The sequence below is a fragment of the Nannobrachium achirus genome, assembly GCF_963921795.1.
Source record: "Nannobrachium achirus genome assembly, chromosome: 1".
In the NCBI taxonomy this organism is placed as follows: Eukaryota; Metazoa; Chordata; class Actinopteri; order Myctophiformes; family Myctophidae; genus Nannobrachium; species Nannobrachium achirus.
This window is the reverse complement of record NC_137810.1, coordinates 31,126,366-31,152,736: the sequence shown is the minus strand read 5'-3', so window position 1 is coordinate 31,152,736 and position 26,371 is coordinate 31,126,366. Positions and strand designations below refer to the sequence as shown.

General features: G+C 45.2%; 1 protein-coding gene across 3 annotated transcripts in view; it reads left to right on the top strand.

The window, feature by feature from the left end:
- Positions 1-18,481: 18,481 nt before the first annotated feature.
- Positions 18,482-26,371, top strand: part of pik3r3b (phosphoinositide-3-kinase, regulatory subunit 3b (gamma)) — a gene marked incomplete at its 5' end in the record, with an annotated part of 15,251 nt that continues 7,361 nt past the window's right edge. For all 3 annotated transcript variants that reach the window (XM_080723432.1, XM_080723433.1, XM_080723431.1), the window contains one exon: positions 18,482-18,590. In XM_080723432.1, coding sequence (XP_080579558.1) covers positions 18,482-18,590 — 109 coding nt within the window. The remainder of the gene's footprint in view (positions 18,591-26,371) is intronic.

Genomic DNA, 26,371 nt, shown 5'->3' with positions numbered 1-26,371 from the left:
TCTACATTCTGATATACTTTTTAAGTACTAAGTACTTCATATTTTCCTTACTTCGAAAACTAAACATCTCCAAAGCACCATTTCCATAATATTTATTTTTGCTTTTACAGTAGATATTAATGGCCCAATGGCGCTAGGCAGATCTCCATTATTTTGCATTCACATTATTCACCCACTAATTAGGTCTGAAGCAGCTTGAAGTGGGATATAATCAAATTCTTGCTAACCAGACCTTGCTGCAAGGGAGGTCTTGCCAACGTTGCTAGCCGTTCTAAATAAATAAACAGTCTTTTTGATGCTGTTACAGGGATTTGTGTTGGTCAGGCTCTAACGAGCTCTGCTCTCCCTGGTGGCTGTACAGAACTGTTAGTTTGTCAGGCAAACAAACTCCCTTGAATACTGTTGTCCTACGAGCATGGAGTGATTGATTGAATTAATGCTTTATGAGTTAGCAAAAAGTGCAGAGGTAGTTATACAATAATGCTAAAAGCCCTGAGGGCTTGTTTCCATTGTGGTCCTGCTGTGTATTCAACTCATCAAGACATATATAACATACAATCGTATACAATAAATCATCTATCAGAACTTAAGATTCTTGTTGGGATAGAATAATTATAAATTATATCCTTCATAATGTGTCTAACGGAGTTGACCAAAAATCGAGTTTTTAAGGTAAAGATGTGAATTTGTTAAAAATGTTTTAACCTACAACCTGCACCTTTACATGGTTAAATAGCTCAGATCTTTATCTACATGAAAAAATAACTTGAGACCTTGAAATTTGAAAGTTTGAGAAACCTCAGTGCTATACTAGGAGCAGTAAAAGTATATTTACAGAAAAAACTGTGCGTGTGTGTGTGTGTGTGTGTGTGTGTGTGTGTGTGTGTGTGTGTGTGTGTGTGTGTGTGTGTGTGTGTGTGTGTGTGTGTGTGTGTGTGTGTGTGTGTGTGTGTGTGTGTGTGTGTGTGTGTGTGGGTAATTTCTTTTGGCAAGCTAGAAGATTTTATGGTGGTTTTAAAGGGTAGGGTAGGGAGTCACACTTTTTGATGGCTGTTGATAGGGCATTCCAGGTTTGGTGGCATAATATGAATTCATCCCCATGTTTGTGCTGAATCTGGGGGCGAATGAGATTAGTGGAGCTCCCTCTGGCGTTGCGCCCATGGGCGTTACTCACTCTTTTGATGTAGTCAGAGACAGGTACATGGTCACTGGTCCCTTGAGTGGCTTGAAAACCATGCAGGCCCATTGCAAGTCGCTGTACTTTGTCCTCTACTCTGAGCCAAACCACACTAGCATAATGAGCAGGGGTTATGTGAGGTGTGAGGATAATATATAATATATGAGGATAATATATATCCCATTCTCTTCAACAATGTATGGGCCTTATTACGGCTGATCATAAACAAGTCACGCAGGCAACTTTTCCTGTACGGCCATAGGGAGTTGAGGTAACTTACTCAAGGGCACCAGACAAGTTAGTTTATTGATTGAGGGGATGGCATTACGCATTCAGTACTGGCTCCAAGATTTTCCCTCCCGGTCTGGGAATTTTGTCCTGTGCCTTTGAGGTGTCAAGTCCATTTGACATATTTGTTTACACCAGAATGCCAGCTATATAGTATGATTCCTTCAGACTTGATTTGACTTTGAAGCCTACAAGCTGGATCCAAACTAACTTGTGACTTTTAGGTGACTCAGGAAAAGAATTAAAAAAAAAGCTCAATTGTTGGTGATATCATTGGTACATAGTCACAAGGAAGGATCTGCACACACTGTAGCTTCCTTGTATGTATGTATTATGTTTGTGAGTGTCTTGTAAGCCTGTGTGGGCTGGGCATCATTTGGTGCAGGACACATAAATAAAAATCTCTATCTATCTATCTATCTATAGTCTATATCCTTAACAGCATGAATCCTAGCGTCCCTACTCCCTATTCTGGTCATGTCATAATAAGTAACATTCAGTGAAATAAGCGCAGCTTATACAAGCTGCTATTTTCGGCAAAGAGATTCAGTGAAGACTAGAAGGAAAAAAGGAGGCGGCCAAGGATAGACCCCTGGGGAACCCCGGTCAACTAAGTATATATAGGTTTAAGTGGTTAAGTGCAAGTCATAGTCACAAGTCTCATATGTCCTAAACTGACTCCACACCCACACACTTGTGATCCCTGTTGCAGAATCGTAAAAACTTTCCTTTTTATGTGTGGATTCCCCTTTTAGCTGTGGTTTCATGGTCACATGTTTGCAACTGATTTCTCAACCAAGTTCAATATTAACACAAATATCAAGTTAATTGCGGTTTGCACTGTGCTGACCCAGCGTGTAAACGAATTATTACCACTGTCACGATAGATTTTCAAAGAAACAAGTAGTTTGGGGATGACTGCTGTAAAATTAAAGAATTAAAAAACAAAGTTGGTAGTCTCCTTGTTTGACCTCATATGGTCTCCTATCCCTATCTAGCCCAGGGAAAGGCCTCCAGCCAGCTATTAATCAGGCTCTTGTGGTAATGGCTCTGTGTGAGGCTTTGTTTAATGTATGAGGGTACACAGACGCAGCCAATTAAATGTAGGCCTTCACAGTAAAAATCTTCACTGTATATTATAACTCTTGAGAGAGTGAAAATGTAACAAATGTGGTTAAGTTCGTAGACTCTCAGTCTCACAAATGGATAAATGAACACTGAGGATTTTACTGTACCGGTGTTTAATGGAATTCAATATCCTCATACTGGTCTTAAAAGAAAGTGACTCAGGGATTGGGACGGGAAACATTCCTTAGACAGTTCCCCGCAATGTTTCTCTCAGGTATTGAATGCTTTCTGGCCTGTGTGAACTTCTTTTTGTGCACATTGTGCCACACATTTGCATAGCCACTGATGCTCCCATATTCGCCTCCATCCGCTGAGTATACAAGCGATTTGAATGGCATCCAAAACGAGGAAAAATGCAAATGCACATCAGACCACTTCCATTCCAGGGTACATTCTCGCCTTGAGAGTCATAGAGAAGTGCCTTTACTGCAATAGGAATATCAACATTGTACAAATGATGTGTTTATATGCTATAGTGTGAACTTGGAACCTTTTAGTTGTAGCTTCAAGCTGCTTTCATGTGTAGCAGACTGTTTACATGTTTCTAAATACTGTAGCTGTACAGCTGGCAAAACTTGTTATCCCCCACACGACATATGTATAAGAATAACCTCCATACAGGCTGAGAAAGTCACCGTAAAACAGACAAAGAGGGACATGATTGGGAGTGAAAGACAGTCAGAGGTACTGTAGATACAGTACAGCAGTAGTTCCCAAACCTTTTAGTTCTAGATCCAAAGAGAAATTAGACGTTTACCCGGGACTAGTGAAAACAGTAGATCTACAAGCTCACAACGTGTCGCTTCGCGCCGCGATGAGAGCTTGTAGATCGGCTATTTTCACTACATCTTAAACATTGTTTTCTAATTTGTGGAATTTCTTTTTCTTTTTCTTTTATTTGTTAATGAAATGACTTTTTTTTTTATTATTCATCAAAATCTTTTTGGGGAATGTTTTTAGAAAATGCTTTGATATCAAAATAATGAAAAACTAAATGTAGAAACCCCAAAATTAAGGGCCCCATAAAAATGTGTCCGTGTCCGACCCACAACCGGGTCCCTTGCCAGTGTTTGGGTACCAGTGCAGTACATTATGGGACACATGAGTGGCCTCAGCCTACCTATAAGGTCCATAGGGTCAGGCACCATACTGCTGATCCCAGGGCTCTGCTCTCCGCTGTGTGTTCTGCTCTCTGACACTCTTAAAACGATGACACACCTAGTTTGAGCTTCCCCCTCTAATCCTCCACCAGGTCAGGAGCCCGACAGAGGCCCATTCACGGCTCCCCGGGTTCAAACCAGGTCAGCCAACCGCGTACAGACGGTCATGAGAGGCTCGCGTGCGGCTAATCTTATGGGCCAGGCGACGCTGGGGAAAAGACTACGGCATTGGAAATGACATTTAAGATGTGCCCATAACGACACAATGTTGTGGTGCTCTTGTTTCAACACAGGTCGCATACTTTCAAGAGCTTGTAGTGGTGCTGTTTGTGGAGCTAATAGTATACGGTTGGTTGCAAACGGCTTTGCAGCCCAACTCAAGGGCATCACATGATGTGCTGCTTGTAAAGCTGTACCGGTATATCGTCGTTGTCGGGTGGATACCTTGTACTGTATGTCCAAAACTCCCTTTAATAGTAGAAATAGCCGAACTACAAGCACACAACGCCTCGCATCATGAGGCATTGTGAGCTTGTAGATCTGCTATTTTCACTACATACAAATTTGAAACTTGGGGATAAGAGGTTTCTGCCTGACTGTGACTATATAGGCTATATATAAATACATGTGTAAAGGTATCATTCTGTTGGATGAAACCGAGTGTCTTGATTCATGTATTAGAAGTGAGATAGTGTGTGTTTGTTTTGTATTCTTGTAATCTATGGTCTACTCTGCCTTTCTGTAGCTCTGTCTACGGTGTAAGTGATTGATCGTTGTGGAGAGCTGTTGATACAATCCATTCAATCCATTCAATGGATTGAATTCAATGGATTGATTCAAAGATTGAATTCAATGGATCCATTTAATGGATTGAATGGATTAAAAAGGAAGTAGACAAATGATAACTCCTCGAGATAATCCATAACCTCTCTGCGTAATATACTGCATTTGATTTGCTTCCTGTGTAAGGTCAGTTGGCATACAGTATATAATATTATTTTACAGTACATATAAGAATTATAACATATAAAGTATTGGTCTGGGATAGTATGTTATTTGTTTATTCTTTTAATCTTTTGTTGTTGTGTTAACATGGTTTGATACTGAGCCAAATAACTGCTTAATGAAACACTGGGGGCTTTTATTTATTTATTTCTCTGCTCTTTTGGTGTAAAATCAATATGACACTGAATGCAAATCAACTTCGAAAAGTACTTTGAATGCTATCTATGATCTGTCATTGGATCACCCTCCCTGACTTTCAATGAGAGCTGAAACTGCCAAATATAATTACTTGGAGTTTGAAGCGGCACACATTGATTAGGTTTATAGATACATTTCTATGTTGGTACCTGCAGCTAGCTACTAGTTACACTGCTACCAAGACTATTTTCTTTTTTTTCCAAATAACCAAAACGAAAAGCAAAGCTGATTATAGCTCCAACTACATAAAACAGAAACATGCTAAACCGCACAATGTGGAGCTAAAAGACAAGGCAGTGGGAGTCATGCACAGGGAAAGGGCTTGAAATGGAGTGTCATGTGGTGAGGAAAGAGTTAAGTGCAGTGAACCTATCTCTTGGTTGGAGTACATCTGCCTGACTGGCTTCCTCCTTGCAGCCTGCTCTCTCTCTCTCTCTCTCTCTCTCTCTCTCTCTCTCCTGCCTGGCTGACTGACTCTCTCGCTCCTCTTTCTCTCGCTGCCTGCTTGGCTCCCCGCCTGCTCGTCCGTCTGGCTGCCTGCCTGCCTGTCTTTCTGTCTGTCTGTCTGTCTGTCTGTCTGTCTGTCTGTCTGTCTGTCTGTCTGTCTGTCTGTCTGCCTGTCTGCCTGCCTGCCTGCCTGCCTGTCTGTCTGTCTGTCTGTCTGTCTGTCTGTCTGTCTGTCTGTCTGTCTGCCTGCCTGCCTGCCTGCCTGCCTGCCTGTCTGTCTGTCTGTCTGTCTGTCTGTCTGTCTGTCTGTCTGTCTGTCTGTCTGTCTGTCTGCCTGCCTGCCTGCCTGCCTGCCTGCCTGACTGGCTGTCTGTCTGTCTGACTGGCTGAGCTCCTGCATGAGTAATATGCTGAGCCATGGTGTCCCGGTGCCTTGACAACCAATGAGAGCTCTGGAGGCAGGGGGGGAGGGGGGGTGGGGGGAGTGAGGGGGTTTGTGTGGGCAGACCGGCATAGAGCAAATAGAAGAGAAGAGAAGAGAAGAGCCAGAGGGAGGGTGGGGAAGTGGTGTGTGTGTGTGTGTGTGTGTGTGGGGGGGGGGTCCGATCAAATGAAACAATGAAAATGTAGGGCAGAGGAATAGAGAGATACAAAGAAAGAGAAGAGAAAAGAAGAGAAGAGAGGCGGCAATGGAGGAAAAAAAACAAAAAAAGCGACAGAGATCAAAAGCGAGGCGAGGACAGAAAAAGCTATCAAGAGGAAGAGGAGGGAGAGAAGTGAAATATGTAGGGCAGAGAGAACAAGAGAGAGTATCACACACACGCACAGTGCACACACACACACGCACGCACGCACGCACGCACACACACACACACACACACACACACACACACACAGCGGGTAAAGACAGAGCGCGCGAGGATAAAGACACACGGTCCACTCAGCAGTTTTTTGGCCACTGCCAGCAGCGGTAGCAGCAGCAGCTTCAACCTCTTCCAGAGTGTCACCAGTGTTGCATCATGGGATCAGGGCCACGGGGATGCTCACATTGCAGGATGACATCACCCGTACCGACTCAGCTCTTGTCTGCTCCGCGCTGTCTGCTTGCCAGCAGTTAGAGGATGAGAGAGAGATAGAGAGAGATAGAGGGAGAGGGAGAGAGAAAGATGAAGGGAGGGGGGAGAGGGGGGTGTCAATGACAGAAAGTGAGAGATGCACAAAATTGTTTGAGTCGGTGTTCCTGTCGGTCCGTGTGTCTTTGTCCGGTTGTTAGTCTGGACTGGGGTGTCTGTCCGCATGTCCATCTGTACAGAGACGTGCAGAGAATGTTAGGGGCTGAAACTTCGAAAAGGTCCTTTTGGGTGAAAATATCGAAAATAGCATACCTTCAAGCTCACAACGTGTCACACTGCGACGCGTTGTGAGCTTGGAGGTCGGCTATTTTCAGTACTTGGTGATACAAACACTGAACTTTGAATGCTGCCTTCAGGTATGGCATGGAAAGAGGGCATTTGCATTTCTTTCACCACAGTAAAAACGGCATTCATGGTCTGGAGAGGGCACTTTTTACAGAGGATAAAAGGGCAGGGGCCCAAGCCCCCTTTGATGTCTATGTGTGCATGTGCCTGCATCTGTACGGTTGGCTGGCTGTCTGTCGTTCCGTGCGGTGGTCCATCCTTCTCATCTGTGGTTTTGCGAGGCCGGTTCGTCGGCCTGTCTGTCTGGTAGATACCGACAGTGAGACATACATGGAGAGATTCACTCTCTGCCAGCATGCATCACAGGCTGAAAGACAAGAACACAGAGAAAGCACAGAATGAGAGGAAGAGCAGATAAGAGAGATTTGTGCGTACGTGTGAGCGTGAGTGTGTGTGTGTGTGTGTGTGTGTGTGTGTGTGTGTGTGTGTGTATCTGCCTCGCTGTCTCTGATGTACCCAGGAAGTGATGTAAGAGAGGGATTGGAATTTGAGGATTGCGATAAGATTATCTAACGCAGCATCATTTCATTCAGGGATGAAGGGGTGACGGGGGGGCTGTCTTAGCTGCACCTTGAACTGTCTACATCTTGTATTTATCTTATGTATATATACTTTTTCATTCAAAAGATTATGCTGTGGCTCTGTAAAGCTGGGTTCAAACCTGGATGGTTCGAGCGGCGCGATTACATACAAAGAGAATGCAAAGACGAGACGACGCGCGACTGAGCGCAACACGAACAGGCGTGGCGCAAACGATCCGAAAGGGGCGGCGCGAACGGTCGCCTCGTATCTTCGCCCCACTTGGAAAAATCCAACTGAAGCGACCTTCGCTTCACCCCCACTCCACCCACCGCGTCCTGATGTTGTCCGGAGACACGGACATGTTTTTGGTGTTTGGAGTTGGGACTCCCTTTTTTCCGGGTGTTTCGCCTTGATTCCAACAGGACATGATTTTTTTACCAACGCAGACCTGCGCGACCAAAGTGAAGCGATAGAAGCGACTAGAATAGAAGAAATAGCTTCAGGTTTGGACGCAGCTAAAGAGGCAAGCCATCTAAAAAGCCTGTGATTTGTAGTTAGATCTACAAGCTCACAACACGTTGTAGCGCAATGCGGCATGAGCTTTGTAGATCTGCTATTTTCAGTGTGCGACACTAGAATTTAAGTATAAATCAGGCTTGTTGAGTTCTAAGGTCTGTGTCTCTGTCTGTCTCTTTATCTCACAAACCACCGGTAATATTAGCACCATGTTCCTTCTGCATACCGCCAGTAGGCCAAAGAAGTACCTCCATGCATTTTCATATTAAGGTTTATATATATTTAATAATATTTAACTTTAAATTGAAAATGGAAATCAATGGGGCTCTGAGATACATCATACAAGACTGTTGTCAGGCTGGCCACATGAATGACTTTGGCTATTCCAGAATAGTCTATCTACAAGCTCAGGTGCGGTGAGATTGTAGAAAATGCTATTTTAGAAACATTTAGAAAAAGCTTGGACATCTTGGACATTTTAACAACACAAATCTTCTCTAATGCCCTGACTGTCACAGATGGAGCTGGCCAAATACATACCAATTTGGGGGTCCTTGATATGAAAAGGTTGGAGAACCACTGCTCTAACCATTCCTCCATCGGGTCGCCCCCCCGCCTTGTGTTTATTGATGGCAACAATTACAACTGCTACTACTAGAGCAATTTATATTATAAGCCCTTCTCAAACATCACAAATCATTCTTTGAAGGGTGATATGAAACATTCTCCTAACCCGCACACTAAAGGTCAGGATCAGCCGAACAGTGACAGCGGGCTGCAGGTCTCAGTAATTAACTGAAATCCTTTCAGCTACTGCTAGCATTTTTCCTCTGCCTGCCTCCAGCGTAAGGCGGGTGGATTACACGTTTGAGCCAATTTTATTGGTTCGATAGTGCCAGGACAGATCAGTCAATTCCGGAAAAGTAATTGAATCCATTTTATATAGTAATTGGTCTCAGGTTTGGTTCTCAGCACATTGGATAGATAGATCAGTGAAGAGAGGAGAGGTCTAGAACTGGAGCTCCTCATTGGATTGTCTGAGCTTGAAACTTGCTGGCAAGTTAATGGGTTTGCTCGAATTTGAGCACACATGACTCCCATGCCGGCACACAGCTCAACAAGACCCAGGCAGCCAATTTAGATTCAATGTGATCCAACAGAGACTGCAGTGAGTGCATCAAGAGGTGTTATCATGAATATTTCCATCATTTGTATGACAATGTCCCATTTAAAGAGACTTGGTATTACCACAGGATAGGTTCACAGTTCACACTTGGCTAAGTCGTGCAGCGATTCCTAAGCAGTGGGCCGTGAGGATATTGGCAAGTGGGTCCACAAATAATTCTAAAACACTATGATTTTAATGACCCCATGACATTCTAAAAATCTGGATATTTGATCATTCTATATTTCTGCTAAAAACAGTTTGATATGCGGGACAAGTCACGGACATGCCGTTTACAGTAGCCAATGGAACGAGGTTATCACGTAACATGACGGCTTGTTGTGAGTGTAAACATTGCAAACGCTTTTTCGAGATTTTCAGAATTCAGATCCAGAAAAGGATGCACAGATGTTAAAGACTGTACTTTCAGTCAATTAAAAAGCTAAAAAGCTCACATGCTTTTTAACCACAGGAACCCTAGCATCCCTATTCTGGACATTTCATAATAGCTGAACATTCAGTGAAAAAAGGTGAACATTTGGCAAAAATAGCCAAATGTGTGAGCTTGCAGATTGGCTAATTTTGGCAACGGTCAACAAAGTATATAGGGTTTAAGTGGTTCGTTTTGACTAACTGATTTATTTCCTCTTAGAAGGGTATTTAATGACCCTTCTTAGAAGAGTATACTGTACATTAATAAACTACTGCAAGTGCTGTATTTGCACTTTAAAAAGGATATCAGTGTTAATCATGCTGTATTAAATTGTAGTATAAATTAAATCTCTCCAGAGAAAGAATATATTTCTCATCCTCATAAATATGCTCCCTAGGCTGAACAGGTAGAAGTGATGCTTTATAGGGTATTGCCTTGGGGAGAAGAGGGTGGGCTATTGGCCCGTCACTAGGTTGTAGCAGGTGCTGGATGGAAAGCTTGCACGGTAACAGCAACAGCAAAGCTTTGTCGGAAAAAGGGGGGAATTCCCTTTTCTTTTTGATGCCTATGCATGTTTGAGTGTATTCTGCAGGTTTTATTTTATTTTATGGCTCCATGGGACAGTGAAAGCCGGTACCTCTGCGAATCAACAAAACCTTTACTTTCCCCCGTTGAATGGACGAATGGATTGTGGGATATGGATTGTGGGATTTTGCAAGCGGCTTTCACAGGTGAACAGATCAGTGGGTGGTTGGAGCTCAGGGACGGACGGTGTTTGAGCCACCATATGCAGCCATAGCAGGAAATGTGGCCTCACTGCATGGCTCACTGCAGTGTCTCCTTCCCACTGACGCTGTTACTGCAAGCTGCAGGAGCTTGGCCCGTATGGTGCTGGGGTACAACACATGCACACATACACATAGGGGCATGTGAATATACACACCCTATACACACACGCAGACACACATACATACACACACTCAAGCATGCATGCAAGAAAACAAACGCACACACACACACACACACACACACACACACACACACACACACACACACACACACACACACACACACACACACACACACACACACACACACAGACACACGCACGCACACACGCTGTCAAACATATTGTCAGCATACTGAATGCATTCACTCGCATGCTACTGTAACATGTAGGCATACAGTACAGAAATGGAGGCTCACACACACACACACACACACACACACACACACACACACACACACACACACACACACACACACACACACACACACACACACACACACACACACACACACACACACATTCACATGCACACGCACACACAATGTCACACTCAGTCACACAGCACTCTGGGTAGCCCTGAGAGCCATATGGCTTATGTAGGCTCTTTTAGATGTATCACATTAACAGGGAGAGAGGCTAAAAGAGTCTGATGACTCTAATCTACTCTTCACATTGGATTTTAACATGAGGAGCGAAGGCAGAACATAACGTACTACACGTACCAGGGTGGGTGGGTGCCCCAAAAACGCTGCAACCTCAGTGAAACATTATGCATAAAATATAGAAAAGTGACTCGCCATATTATGCAACTGTTCTCTTTATGTGTGTGTGCATACTGTATGTGTGTGCACACGAGAGTGTTCCGGTGCGCCCCCACCACCACCACCACCGCCTCCCCGCCCCCATTCCCACTCTGCCACTGTCTATGTTTAGCGTTGGGGTCTTGCGTGGGGGAACAGCCGATTGCTGTCTACAGTTAAATTGTACTTTCCACTCTAGTTAATATGGTGGCAGATGAGTTATGAAAGCACTATGGACGCGGGACAAAAAGCACAGAAATAACAAAAGCAGTGAACAGCCGCAGCTCTGTACAATGAAACTCCCTTCTGCACTGCAACATCCCAGGTGTTAGTTGTGGACGTGTAATTATATGAGATATTTAACGAATCCAAACATCCAAAATCATAAATTGCAGATCTACGAGCTCACACAAGGTGTCACGTTGCTAGTTTTGCCATGCGACACCATCATGAGACAGATATAAAACAGGGCTTAAGAGGTTAAACTGAATTCAATGAACTCTCTTGATTTTAGACTGTATCCTACCCAGTACTGGACTATTTTCCCTTTCCCAGCCATAAAGCTTAGCTACTTAAACACCATGTACTTAGTTAACCGGAGTCCCCCATGTGCTCTATACTAAGTCTGCTAATATTTCCCTCTAAACGAAATCTCCTGCCCGAAAATAGTTGGCCTACAAGCTCACAACACATTGCACTGTGAACTTGTAGATCAGCTGTTTTCACAGAATGTTCGCCACCAGAATATATACACTTGCCATGCATGCTCACAAGCTACTCTAATACTTTGGTGTCCTACAGCAGTGGTTCTCAGAGGGGCCTTTTCCACCGGCAAAGAACTGGTTCAGGTTCTTTCTCCCGCCTATGGGATGGCAACATTCTTGGAACCTTGGTTCGTTCTTGCGAACTCGCCTTTTACGGTTCGGAAACCAACTCGGTTCTCGGTGGAAAAGCTCACCTCTGGTTCTCCCATAGGCGGGAGAAGAAACACGAACCGGTGCCGGTTCAACATTCTTGGAACCTTGGTTCGTTCTTGCGAACTCGCCTTTTACGGTTCGGAAACCAACTCGGTTCTCGGTGGAAAAGCTCACCTCTGGTTCTCCCATAGGCGGGAGAAGAAACACGAACCGGCACGGTTCAACTTTCTTGGAACTTTGGTTCGTTCTTGCGAACCGGCTTGCGTTTCCACCAGATTGAACCATGATTGAACCAGAGGAACCAAGGATTTTGTGGTTCCCGTTCGGAAACAACTTTTACGGTTCGGAAGCAACTCCCGTTCTCTGTGTTAAAGCTCACCTCTGGTTCATCCCATAGGCGGGAGAAAGAACCAGAACCGGTTGTTTGCCAGTGGAAAAGGCCCTAGAGTGTGGTCCAGGGATTCTCAGGGTTCCATATAGGTCTTTTTAACTCTCAGAGTTATGGGGGTCTTTGAAATGAAAAGGTTTGAGAACCACTATACAGATGTTTGCCTTGGTCTAGCACTGTATCCAGGCAGATTCCCTCTCCCTCTGTCTGTCCGCCTGTCCCTCCTTCTATGCCTCCCTCTCCATGGCTGTCTGTCCCTTGACAGTAAATGTGGTGTCTACATGTGAAGTGTTTAACCGCACACAGACACTTGTTGATAGATCGGCCTGGTTATGCGTGCAGTAGTAGGTCTCTTGTATACAGGGAAATGTCTCTGGGAGACATAGCACACTTTCTTTGCGGTGTCTTTTTAAATCACAGTGGTCTGTTGCAACACACGCGTGCGTGCGTGCGTGCGTGCGTGCGTGCGCACGCACACACACAGGGTAGACATTAAACTATGTATAGAACCCACAGCTCATAAATGCATACATTTATAATCCACCCACCACCGATGGAAGAAATGGAAAAAGGATTCTCTTAAATTAATATGGATTACTCTGATAAAAGCGATCCATTTGTAGATGCCATCTCAGACTACTACAAAAGTATTCAATATTAAACCAAACATTAAAAGTACATTTTCATGTAACGTTTTCGTCTCGTTTTGGATCACGAGACGTTTTTCCGTCTTCAAAGAGTTTGCGGTCTTTGGGTTAAGCTAACCCAGACAAACGCGCTGTGACAGAGATAAGGCATCCATTCACAGGTGTCGGCGGGTCACGATGACTCCGGTCACCCATGGCAGCACGCGTTGACCCTCCTCCTCATGCCGCCTCGCTTTCCATCTCATCTCTCTAGGAACGACAGTGCTTAGGCAGCGAAAAAGCAGGATATGAGTTAGCTGATTACATTCAACCACATTAACCCCAGAACCCAGAGTCCCTATTTCGGGCATGTTATAACAGGCGAGCTTTCTGCGGAAATTCTGGGAAAATAGTAATTCTACAAGTGAGCTTATAGATCGGCTATTTTTTAGGCACACCCAACAAGGTATATATAGGGTTTAAATGGTTAAGCTAGTGTTTTGAGGAAACTGAGTGTTCTATTGTGATTTCTGGATGGTCTCAGCCAGGGTCACAGGTGCTGTGTGACCTTAAACATGCTCTGCACACTCGTGTGTGAGCACACTTGCGTATATAAACACAGAAACATACACAAAGCACGCAGGGGTCTATACCCTTGCGTACACCCAGAAAAGGAAAGACAGATTAAACTCAGTTTGCTGCACTCTTTGCTGTTTTTAAAGAAGAACATCCTTTTGGCCATTTGTAAAGGCAGTGGGTCAGGACCAATGTTTGGGCCGTGGACCCATTTCAATGGGTCAATATCCCTTTTTCAGTAATTTTTGGGGTTATTAATTCAAATGATTTTCAAGAGAATTTCCTTACACATAAGTGGCCACATGGTTGGGCCATGTGCATTGTCAAAGCATGTTTATTTTAATCATCAATCGATCCATTCTGTTCCAGCTTGGATCATTGGAATTAACGTAGTATACTTTAACATCTTATTTAGGCCTACTGGTATCACTTTTTAATATGGATATTATACTAGTAAGACGCCTCAGGGCGACAAGCGACCTCGCCCTAAAGGACGAGGTCACGCCATGTCTTGGCCATCTGGCCAGTGATGTACTGTATATCGGACCAGTTACCCATATATGGAGACCCCTGGTACCCATATATGGAGATCCTTGTTCTGTATATGGAGATATGCTGTGAGAGCCCAAAAATGCTTACTCAGTTATGTGAAAGTCCTATGATGTCTATGACATCTGACATCATACAATCCCTTTTATGCCCATATATAGAGGTCCCTGTGTGTAGAACCAGCCACACAGATATGGGCTGTCTTGACCATATATGGATTCTGTTAGTGTGGTATGTGGCCGATGTGGCCTCCATATATGGGCATTCGCATATGAAGTCCTGTTAGATTTGGGCTTAATATTGATGACATCAGGTAACTCCCTATATGGGCATAAAAGGGATTCTGTTAGTATGGTTCCCCTGACATCACAGTGAAGTCAGAGCGGCAAACCCAGTCTGTTAGAGTGGTTCCCCTGACATCACAGTGATGTCACAGTGGCAAACCCATAGATTGTAAAAAAGTGTACACGTCCAGATGGAGTCAGCATGTGCCGTTTCACATACTAAACTGCGACCTTCGGTCGCAATTATGATTCAAATCTTTGTACGTTGGCAATTATTTGAGGGCCCACTTGCAATACCCTCATGGCCCAAAAGCGGGCCCCGGCCCACATGTTGATAAACAAAAAGTATTCTGCACATGAAAAGCTAACACTTTGCAGGATATACAATTTTGTGTTTGGTATGTATTATATAAACTAAGATTTGCGTCTGTGTGTGTGTGTGTGTGTGTGTGTGTGTGTGTGTGGGGGGGGGGGGGGGGGGGGGGTGACATACAGTGAGGCCTCCCACACAATGGCAATGCCCTTAAAAGAGACATTGTTAGCGCCTCGCTGGACGTTTTTGGTCTCTATGGCAACAGAAATGGCAAACTCAACACCCGATTCCCTGGAGGTAACCTATGCCCGCGGTGCGCACACCCTCTCTTTCACTCTGCCTCGCTCTCTCTCTCTCTCACCCTCATGCATATACTTAACTGTACCGTGTGTGCACAGATCTACACACACACACACACACACACACACACACACACACACACACACACACACACACACACACACACATAGAGCACCTGTACAGCAGATGCTTCAGAGGAGGAAAAGGCAAGGCAGGTCTGGCATCACTTACCATCTCCCTCAAAGCAAATTCACCAATCATCCTTAAACTAATGAGAGTGTGTGTGTGTGTGTGTGTGTGTGTGTGTGTGTGTGTGTGTGTGTGTGTGTGTGTGTGTGTGTGTGTGTGTGTGTGTGTGTGTGTGTGTGTGTGTGTGTTACACTTCACATGTGAATATGCATGTGTCATGCAAATGGCTGGCCTGATGCCACTCTCCTCTATTGTTTGGCCGCTATCTCGATGGCGAGGACGCCGCACATTAATATCTGTGTTCCCATCTCTCCCTCGCCGCTTCTCTCTCTCCGGGCCAGGAGGGGCAGCGACAGTTTCCTGTGCATTGTTAGAGATCCATCTGTCCAGCCACATACACTCGCGTGCGTGCACACGCACACGCACACACACACACACACACACACACACACACACACACACACTCACGAAAGCACGCACGCGCATATGAACAATTAAACCTGTTTGACACAGAGACAGAGAGGGGCTGTGGGCTGTGTGTGTGTCTGGCACGAGCCATCTGTGGAATCAACGCCCCCCATACACCCCCCCTACACACACACACATGCGCGCACGGGCGCACACACACACAGTGTTGTGGGCTGCTGCATTAAATAGATCTCATTCACTGGCCCCTTCTCCCCCCCCCTCCCCAAACGCCTCCCCTCTCCGCTGATGGACAGATGAGACAGAGGAGTGGAAACGAGGAGATGGATGGATGAGTGGGCGGATGGGAAGGGAGGACAGGATGGACGGACAGCAGATTGGGTGGCAGACCTTTTATTTATTGTGGCTCCCTGAAGTAGGCCAGCGAGCAGACAGATAGAGAGACAGACCAGCTGGGATCACTGGTGCCACACCGCCGCCGCCACCATCTGAAGACCACCAGCATGTATTGATATTAGGCTATTAATAAGAGATTATCATATGTAGATTATTGGGGGGGTTTTGGTCCAGTCTGGCCCTCGTCTGAGTCTCTATGGGGCAGATGATCGGACTATAGATGGCTGTTCCAATTGTTTTCTGAAATGATTACTTTTCCATTACCTTGTCAGCATATTGGGGATGGGGACTGTCATGCTTAACTTAGGCTCCATCATGCATGACGTTGTGTGAGAGACGAGTAGCCGATCTACAAACTTCTACTACAAAGGCTATTTTCGGTGTGTGACACTGTTGTGTGATGAAGTATAACTCAGGCTTGAGAGCATGTTATGACATGTTATGAGCACTATGAGCACTAGTCTGGTGTAACCAGACATAACAGAGATCTCTGCCTCAATATCTGGTGACATCTAAATTCAATCTAGGGGCTCTAACAGCAGAGAAAATGGCCATACGTCTTGATTATGCAAATATAGGTACAGTATTTGCTGATTCTTAGGCTCTCTCTGTAGGCTTACTTAGTCATGTAAGTAAAGCCTACATTACAGTATATTGTGACTTTGTGTTTGGGTGTGTGCATGCACACACACACACACACACACACACACACACACACACACACACACACACACACACACACACACACGTGAAGGTTGTGTGCATGTGTATACTGCATTTGTGTGCATTTTTAGGGTTAGGCTTAGAGTTAGGTATGTTTCTGATTTAGGTTTAGGATTCATTTTCACTATGGTCAGGGTAGTGGTTTATGAAATTATGTTCTGCAACGTCCCCAAACGATTGCAAAACCTTTTGTGTGTGTGTGTGTGCACACGTGCATGCGTGTAAGTGCGTGCATGCGTGTGCACGACGTATACGCATGACTGTGTATGCAACTGTTGGATAACCCTGTGATGTGTTGGGTGTTGCCATTGTGCATCTACTCTATTATGCTCTAAATCTCTCTTCCTTGAAATAATAGTCCATTTTCATAGCGTTTACTATAGTGTCACTGTCAGTCGCAGGCTTCCCCACTTGGCCTCTAATGGCACCTTTTCCCTCTATCTGTATTCTGTGCAGTACTTAGACAAGCCCAGTGATGATGCAAAAGTAAAACAGCACGTCCAAACATTTCACTCTGCAAAATTGCATTTTGTTTGAAAGCTGCAGGCGTGTCACTTGACCAGGCACAGAATAAGGCCATGATGACTAGCTGTTAGACGTTTTGAGCCAAGGCCTGTCAGAAGAGCTAGGAGAACCACACAATTTGACTTCAGAGTTTGAAGTCAAAGTAATTTTCCTATTGGCTTAAAATCCAGCCCTGAGTGTGCGCACTGCCTCAGCAGCTCTCAGCGCCCGGCTCGTACCAACTGCGCCCGTAACAGCAGGGGGGACAGCACGGATGATGTCAGCAGCCAGCCAGTCAGTGAAAAGAAAAGCTGCAAAGCAACTTCTTTATCTCGGCTCGGACGTGATTTTGCTCGAGGGGCACGTAGACATGAAAATGAGAAAGTGAATGAAAAAATGAGTAAGAAAATTGAGAATAAATTAGAAAGAAAATGTGAAAGAAAATTAAAAATAAGAAAGAAAATGAGAAAAAAAATAGAAAGAAAGTGAGAAAGTAAATGAAAAATTAGAAAGACATTTTGGAAAAATTTGAAAGAACGCGTGCCCCCCACCCCCACTCCGTCGGGGGGGGGGGGGGGGGGGGGGGGGGGGGGGGCACGCGTCTACGTTTTGCTTTCTCATTTTTCCCCGTGCGTCATGCTTTGGAGACGTGCTGCTGCTCCTTTCCCCCCTGTGAGCCTGGGCGCAGTGGTTCGGTCCGTGGTCCAGTGAAACGCTCTGCCTCTCTGACAGTGTCCTTATTACCATGAAGCCTGCAGCCGGGCGGCTGGCGGAGGGAGAAGAACAACGGACTGAAACGTAGAGCTGGCATCTACTTTCTGTGCTCTGCTCTGCTCTGCTGCGCGACTACTTAGAACATTTTTTATAGGCCTTCTTCATGAAGAGCTCCGAGTCGCTGTTAGTATGCCGGAGGGAGCAGCCGAAGCCTGGTGCTCGTTGTCGTTGTCGTTGTACAGAGTCGCTTATTGCTATCTATTTATTCGAGTCTGAAGCAGGCATTCAGATAAACGTTACTGTGCGGACACTTCCAAGGAGATAGATAGAAGAACATTATAGGGGGGGTTGTCCGATTAAGTGTTTTATATACGTTATTTTCTTTTCTTTTTGTCTGTGCGCTTCTTTTTTTAAATAATCATTTCTAGAAGAAACAAGTTGTCGCTTGTTAAAGTAGAAGCAAAGCATAATGTATAATACAGTTTGGACGACGGAAAAGGAGGAGGATGATTGGAGAGATGTGATGATGCCCTACTCCACAGAGCTGATCTTTTATATTGAAATGGACCAACCACCAGGTAGGACATTATAGTTACACTGGAGAGAATAATGTCATATAGCTGACTATTAAATATTGGTTCAACTTTGATGCGCGCATCCCCATTCCCCAGCAGTGCCGTGCATGTCAGTCAAGAATAGCCTAATAGTCCTGATCACTGAGAATAAAACGCGTTTCTGCTTTCCTTAATATTAAAGTTGTTGCTTTGGCAAAATTGCAGTGTAGCCTGCAATGTTAGTTTTGTGTGTGGATTTAAAGCTCGTGCATATGCCGCATTGTAGCCTAACTTTATTATACACTGTGTAATAGCCTACATAGCCTACTACATTCAAAACGTTTCCCATAGTTTTTGACGGCTATAACAGCGATGACAGTGTCAGAGACTCAATTGTCACGACGTGTCGGAAGACAACACGCTATTTCTCTCCGATATTTCTCTTGTTGCAGAATAAAAGCACTTGATGATGCAGACCTTTGTGTCCACTGTAGCCTATGTGCTATCTGCGCAGGGCTTTACAAAGCTATGCAGTGACACACAGACAGGCAATCTCATCTGGAGACAATATAGTGACTCTAATAGTCTCATCTAGTCCCCGAGCAAACTGACATCCCTTCTCTAGCACCCGACATAATAAGCATATAGGGGATGTGGTGTGATTTTATTTAAAACGGGTGTTTCTGATCAAGTATTTATACATTTTACGCATGTCTGCACACACAATGCAGAATGTAGCCTCAATGGCTGTAGTCTCGTTTGCCATTTAGATCATCAACTTAAAAAAGACCAGCACACATATCCTTTGTTACTACTTAATGTAATACGCTGTCGCTATCTGGAAAATGGCCCGATTGTCCGAAATAGTTTAATTCAGTCCGGCGAAGAAATGCTATGGGGGATGGTAAAAGAGAACGAAAAATCCGAATAGTAAAAGACTCGGAAAATCCGTCTGTTGAATCTATAGACAACATGTGAACGATCCATTTCAAGCATTTGCGTTTACCTCTTTTTCTAGACAACTGTCATGTAAACCTGCGTGTAGACTGTAGCCCATTTCATTCATTCATTTCATTCCCCTGTAAAATGTGCAAGTGTCATTTGACTCCCACCCCCTTTCTCTTGGTGGATTGAATGGATGGCGCAGATGTGGGACGTTGAGAGGAGGCGCTGTGTTTAATAGAATTTGCCGGTAGCTCTTTTCTCTTTTCTTCACCTCCATCTGAATCTGCCCTGTGCCCTTAATACAACACGGTAGCCTATTATCCCTGTCTCTGACATGTTGCGGATCGCATGAAATGAATGGATGTCATCTATACGTCATGCAGCGAAGTGGGTTGTTGCGATATATGGAACCCTAACAACCCTGTCTGTTTGAGCGTCTAAAGTCAACTTTCCCCCTTTCCTCCGGGGTAAAAGGAAATCTCTCCATCTCTTTTCTCCTCTCCTGCTCACTCCTCTTCTCTCTCCTATTGTCTCTCTCCCTCTTCTCCCCCTCTCTCTCTCCTCTCTCTCTCTCTCCTCTCCCTCTCTCTCTCCTCTCCTCTCCTCTCCTCTCTCTCTCCTTAGAAACCTTTGTGTCATGGCTACAGCTGAGTGAATGGATAGAGTGCTCCTCAATGCGTGTCCCATTCACACGGGGATGTAAATGCAATGCAATGGCTCTTTGCTCGTGATTCACGCACTAACTGCCAGTCGCCCAAGCTTTTTGCTGGACTCGTTCCATTCATTCACTATGTGGGGTCATTGTCACACACCGAAGCAGGAAAAAAAAGAACCCCTCTGCCAATATTACCCGGGTAGCAGACAATTGTGCTGCGTAGTGACATGAATAATGCATTCAGTAAAAGGCTGATATACAAGGGGGAGAGTTTGAAAGTTACAAATAGAATACGCCAGTGTAACTGTTTTCAGCTGTCAAAATGTCAAAATATTCTAAATCTACGCTGGCATCTTAGTGGAATTTAAAACCCTGACTCATTACTGAAACCAGCTATGACCATGCAAAAAAATCATTTTACACATGCATTGCATTGCAGTTAGAACATTGCAAAGAATTATAGCGAGGACAATAGCTGCCAGGCTCAGTGTGTGCGTGCGTGCGTGCGTGTGTGTGTGTGTGTGTGTCAGGGCAGCTGAACAGCACATTATCCTGGGTTTTGTCCTTAGCATTCATCTTATCTGTCGCTTAATGCCAGTTAAAACACAATCTCTCCTCTCTCTCACTCACTCTCGTTCATTAACGTACACGCAACGCGCGCACACACACACACACACACACACACACACACACACACACACACACACACACACACACACACACACACACACACACACACACACACACACACACACTACATGTCATTCATAGATAATCACATATCAGCAAATCAGCATGTTCCTTAACTTTGTCTTGTCATCTACAGACAGGCTTAAAATGCCTAACCCTAACCCCCCATCCCCTTTGTGTGTGTGTGTGTGTGTGTGTGTGTGTGTGTGTGTGTGTGTGTGTGTGTGTGTGTGTGTGTGTGTGTGTGTGTGTGTGTGTGTGTGTGTGTGTGTGTGTGTGTGTGTGTGTGTGTGTGTGTGTGGGGGTACGTGCAGTGCATGTCCATATACTGCTGACCTGCAATCTTTTCTAAGAGGCATCTGCCTTCTAATAAAGAACAAAAGATTGACAGATAGCATGCAGGATAGAAGAGAGAACAGAGTGAATGGAGAGATGGGGAAGAAAAAGGGCTAGAGAGAGAGGCTAACCTGTAAAGTGCAGCAATATACTCTAAGGCAGCAGTGGAGAGAGACAAAGAGAGAGACGGAGAGAGGTGAGCTGAGCATCCCGCAGATGTTTCATTAGAATATTTATTACACTGGAATTGAAATGTGAAAGGCCTCTGTGACAGTTAGGTGTGTGCGTGCGTGCGTTGGCTTTGTGTCAACAGTGTGGGGTGATTAGCACAGGTGGAGCTCCACCCCTGGGGAAGGCAAGCCTGCGTTTCCAATGGCAACTTTGTACATGAGGGCTGTTGGGTCTGGGGTATATACTCGCGTGTCATCTTTCAATGGAAAATCACCAGTAGGCTTTTTCTTCTGCTTTTTCTTCTTGAACCCATGACTGAACACGGGTCACCGTCGACCCGCAAGCAGTGATGTCAGAAGAGCATGATGATGACATCTGTCTTTTCAGAAATGCACCCTGTCTGTCTTTCTGTCTGTCCGTCTGGAAACACTCCCACAAAAAAAACATGAATCTGGTGAATGAACTGTGTGTGTGTGTGTGTGTGTGTGTGTGTGTGTGTGTGTGTGTGTGTGTGTGTGTGTGTGTGTGTGTGTGTGTGTGTGTGTGTGTGTGTGTGTGTGTGTGTGTGTGTGTGTGTGTGTGTGTGTGTGTGTGTGTGTGTGTGTGTGTGTGTGTGTGTGTGTGTGTGTGTGTGTCAGTGACAAGTGCTTTCTGGCTTCTGTCAGCTTTGCAACCCACAGATAGTTGAGTTACTATAGGTGTGTTATAACGTTCCATGCTAAAAAAGACCTGTTGCGTGCGTGCGTGCGTGTGTGTGCGTGTATGTGCGTGTATGTGTGTGTGTGTGAGTACTGACTCTTAGTATCCCAGAGGTGTCTCTGGCAGAATGGATATACCCTGGGGTAGCTCCACCTCTCTCGCTCTCCATCGCTCTGTCCCTCTCTCTCTCTCGCACACTCTCCTTTTTCTTTCTCTCTCCCATCGAGGCCCGGCCCCCTTTCCTCCCCCCCTCCTTCCCTGCCCCATGCGGCGCTGTGATTGGCTGCGGCGGGCTTCCATTCAGGGATTAGTCAGTCAGTGGAGTCGCCTGTCTTTAGGATCAGCTCGGCGAGCTCTTTTCTTCAGTCTGACGGAGTGAGTGAAGGGTGGAGAGGAGGAGGAGAGGAGGCGTTGGCTGCCAGAGAGGGAGAGAGAGAGAGAGAGAGAGAGGGAAAGAGAGGGAGGAGGGAGGAGGGAAACAGCTGAGAGAAAGGTGGCAGCATGCAGCTTACAGAGAGCCCAGTGGCAGAGGACGGTAAGAATGGAACCAGCCTTCCTTTATTAACTCCTGTCTTTCTTCCTCACTATAGCTTTTGTTTGTTTGTTCTCTAGGGGTCTCTCTGTACTTCTCTGTTATTTTTTTCTCCCAGATTAATTACTTCCTCTCCTTTTATATATTTTTTTGGTCCTTTTATCATTCACTCACTTTTTTCCCCTCATCTTGAATATCCCGTTTCATGCTCCTTCTTGCACGCAATCCAGAGTCATTTGTTTGTGTGTGTGTGACTGTGCGTGTGACTGTGCGTGTGACTGTGTGTGTGTGTGTGTGTGTGGCTGCGTGCATGTACGGTTTGTGTGCACTAACGTCCACTGCAGTTCTTTGTGGCTCTGTGTGTTCCCAATGTTGCAGTCTGCACACGTGCGCTGGATCAGTCTCTCTCGTGCTATAGGGCTCTCTCTCTGTGAGAGACCAGTGTAGGTCTTGTCACAGGCATGCCACAAATGCTCACATGCACGCACACACATAACTGACTATAACTGACTGCAGGGCTTGCAGCTATACTGTGTGTAAACTGTGACTGATGCATGCAGTGTGTCCCACAGTGCAATGTAAAGAAGTGAGAAACCTTTGCCAACTGATCCCAATGGACGTTGTGCACATGTTATTGTTTTTTTTTTAACTTTTGACATCCTTTTTAAAAGTTTTTACTTAACTGTCTTGAGTACACTTTAGCTTAGACCAAGTCACTCTGGGTTTGTCTTTTAAGAGAGATGGTTGCGTGGTTGGTCTCTAGGACAGAGGGAGCTCTTACAGTGTGTGTGTGTGTGTGTGTGTGTGTGTGTGTGTGTGTGTGTGTGTGTGTGTGTGTGTGTGTGTGTGTGTGTGTGTGTGTGTGTGTGTGTGTGTGTGTGTGTGTGTGTGTGTGTGTGTGTGTGTGTGTGTGTGTGTGTGTGTGTGTGTGTGTGTGTGTGTGTGTGTGTGTGTGTGTGTGTGTGTGTGTATGCGCGCGTTGCGTGTGCATGAATGCCAGAGCACTACTTGGCAGCTTTGACACTGGACACAACCAGCCCTGAACAGCTGACACACACACACACACACACACACACACAGTAAGAGCTCCCTCTGTCCTAGAGACTAACCACGCAGCCATGTGTATTGTCCTGCATTGCATTGCTGTTCTGATGGCGTGTGCAAGCGTGTGTGCAGTGCACGCATGCACATGTGATGACAGTCATTGTTCTGACGGCACCAGAGCATTTTCTGTGGGGTTTTCCCTGCGAGTATGATGACCACAAGAACTATTTCTTGGTGTGCGTGTGTGTGTGTGTGCAGCGGGTGGCTGAGCAGTGCTCCTTTGTCTCGTGAGGAGGAGGAGGGGGAGGTGGCGTAGCGGGGGGGGGGGGGGGGGGGGGGGGGCGTGGAGGGCTGCACTGATGGTCGCCTTTGTTCGCCAGCCCACTGGTGTACACCTCACCCCCTCTCCCCCCCCCCCCTTCTCTCTCTCTCTCTCTCTCTCTCTGTCCATCTCTCTCTCTCTCGCTCGCTGACGAGATTTGTGCAGAAGTTGTGGCTGAATGCAATGTTTTAATTTATAAACCGCAATTACTGTATGTAATTACTATATGCTTAATGATTTCCTTTTTTACCATGTAGTGACCTGTCATGAAGTTTTCTAAATGTTGCCAGGTGTCATCTTTGTGTGGGCAGTTACTTCACCAGTCAACACATTTATAATGTAACATTTAAAATTAGACATCTTTGTGCCGACATATCCAATGTTCTTCTCATGTTAAAAATATGTGGAGTTTTTATTTATTTAGTGCCCTAATTACAGTATTGATCAGTTTGGGAGTTGATTTTTGTTTACCTGTTATTGGTAACTGTGTTGTGTGTGTACTGTGTAGTTGACATAGTGGTTAGATCTTAATGGAACTTTTGCAACAAAGGTTCATGTGTTTGTGTGTGTGGGCGCGCAGCCACACGCATGTGAGCTAGTTCGTGTGTGGTCTAATTAATTGTATTGTTGTTGTCCTTCTATTGTCCTTTTTTTTTTTTCGGGCGCTGGCACTCTGTTGTCCCCAAAGAGGAAGCAATTGAATGCTCTGAACAAACACAGACATTCGTCAATGTTTGAGAAAGGAAATTGTACAAACATTTTCCAAGTTTTTTGCGCGCGTGTTTGACAGGTGTTTGAGCAAAAAGGTCATGAGAAATAATTTCCTCGCAAAAAATAGTGAATGGACATAAATTGTAATTTCCATTCATTCACTGCATTTCTGCAAGTATGCTCGTGAGAGAGGGAGAGAGGGGGAGAGAGAGAGAGAGAGAGAGAGAGAGAGAGAGAGAGAGACTTGAGTTTTCCTGTCCATATGTGTATATTCAGAAAGCGCTGACCGTGGGGAACAGTGAGGCTATAGAATGACAACTTGGCTTGGAGCGTGACTGCTGCTGTGGTTACACAGAGAGAGAGAGAGAGAGAGAAGAAGAAAGAAGGGAGGGAGAAGAAAGAAGGGAGGGAGAGCGGAGGGAAGAAAGACGGGAGGTGAAGAGAGGGAGAGCAGAGGGAAGAAAGACAGAAGGAGGTGGAGTGAGAGGAGAAGACGTTAGTGAGGAAGTCGAGGAAAGAGTGAAGAGGAGCGAAGAGACTGTCCAGGCATTTCCTCCACCTCATGCAGGCTGACACACTGGACCTCTAACGGCCACTCTCAGTGTTAAATGAACACTCTGGATTGTACTGGGTGCGTACACCGTACACGGTCCCATTCCTTTACAAAGCTCAGTCGTTCACTGCAGTCCATCAGGTCTTATTGTCTGTTAGTTACCTACAGTATTGTGCTCCATATACACTGCAGTCACTGCACTTTTTCTGCCAGCTGTAGTGTAGACACACTCAGATGACAGTTTTCGTGTGTGTGTGTGTGTGTGTGTGTGTGTGTGTGTGTGTGTGTGTGTGTGTGTGTGTGTGTGTGTGTGTGTGTGTGTGTGTGTGTGTGTGTGTGTGTGTGTGTGTGTGTGTGTGTGTGTGTGTGTGTGTGTGTGTGTGTGTGTGTGTTCACACTGCATACCTGCAGAGAAGTGGAGAAGAGGGAGGGGAGTGAATGGAGAGAGTGGGTGTGTCAGTGTGTGCAGCGAGTTCTCTCGCTGATGCGGCCTGCTCAACGCTCACTCCGCTGCCACCTGTGCATGCATAATATACATTATAAATGTCCTCAAAGTCCACTATGGATTGATTTCAGAGTAAGTCCTGGAAGATTCTGGACTGGCTGTACGAGGCTGTACGAGCCCACAGAAAATCTGAATGGGATTTGAAGGAGGCGGTTGCAGAACGCAAACCCAAGAATATTAGAGAACTGGAGGCCAGTACACATGAGGAATGAGCTAAAATGCCACAGGAATTCTGCCAGAAGCTTGTTCCTGGCGATGCATCACATTTGCAGTAGGTCATAATAACAAAAGGGTGCTCTACGAAGTATTAAAGACACTTGACATGATGGGTTGAAATTATTCTGACACTGCAATAGTCATTAAAAGTGTCATTTAGTGTTGAATGAGGACAAACCACTCATACTATTGTTTGTATTGAGCTATTTACATATATTTGTCTATTTCATATCGTTTACAGTTAGTGAATTTAGCCAATAAAACAGATTTGTAGTGGGGTTTGAATAATTTTGAGAGGGCATTGTTATTATTCAAACGAAAATGGATACACTTAATTGTGTATGTCTGTCGGGGTAGGTCAAATGATACAGTGACATGTGTTGGCAGAGGGTGATGAGCGATGAGTGATGCAACACTCACTGCTGG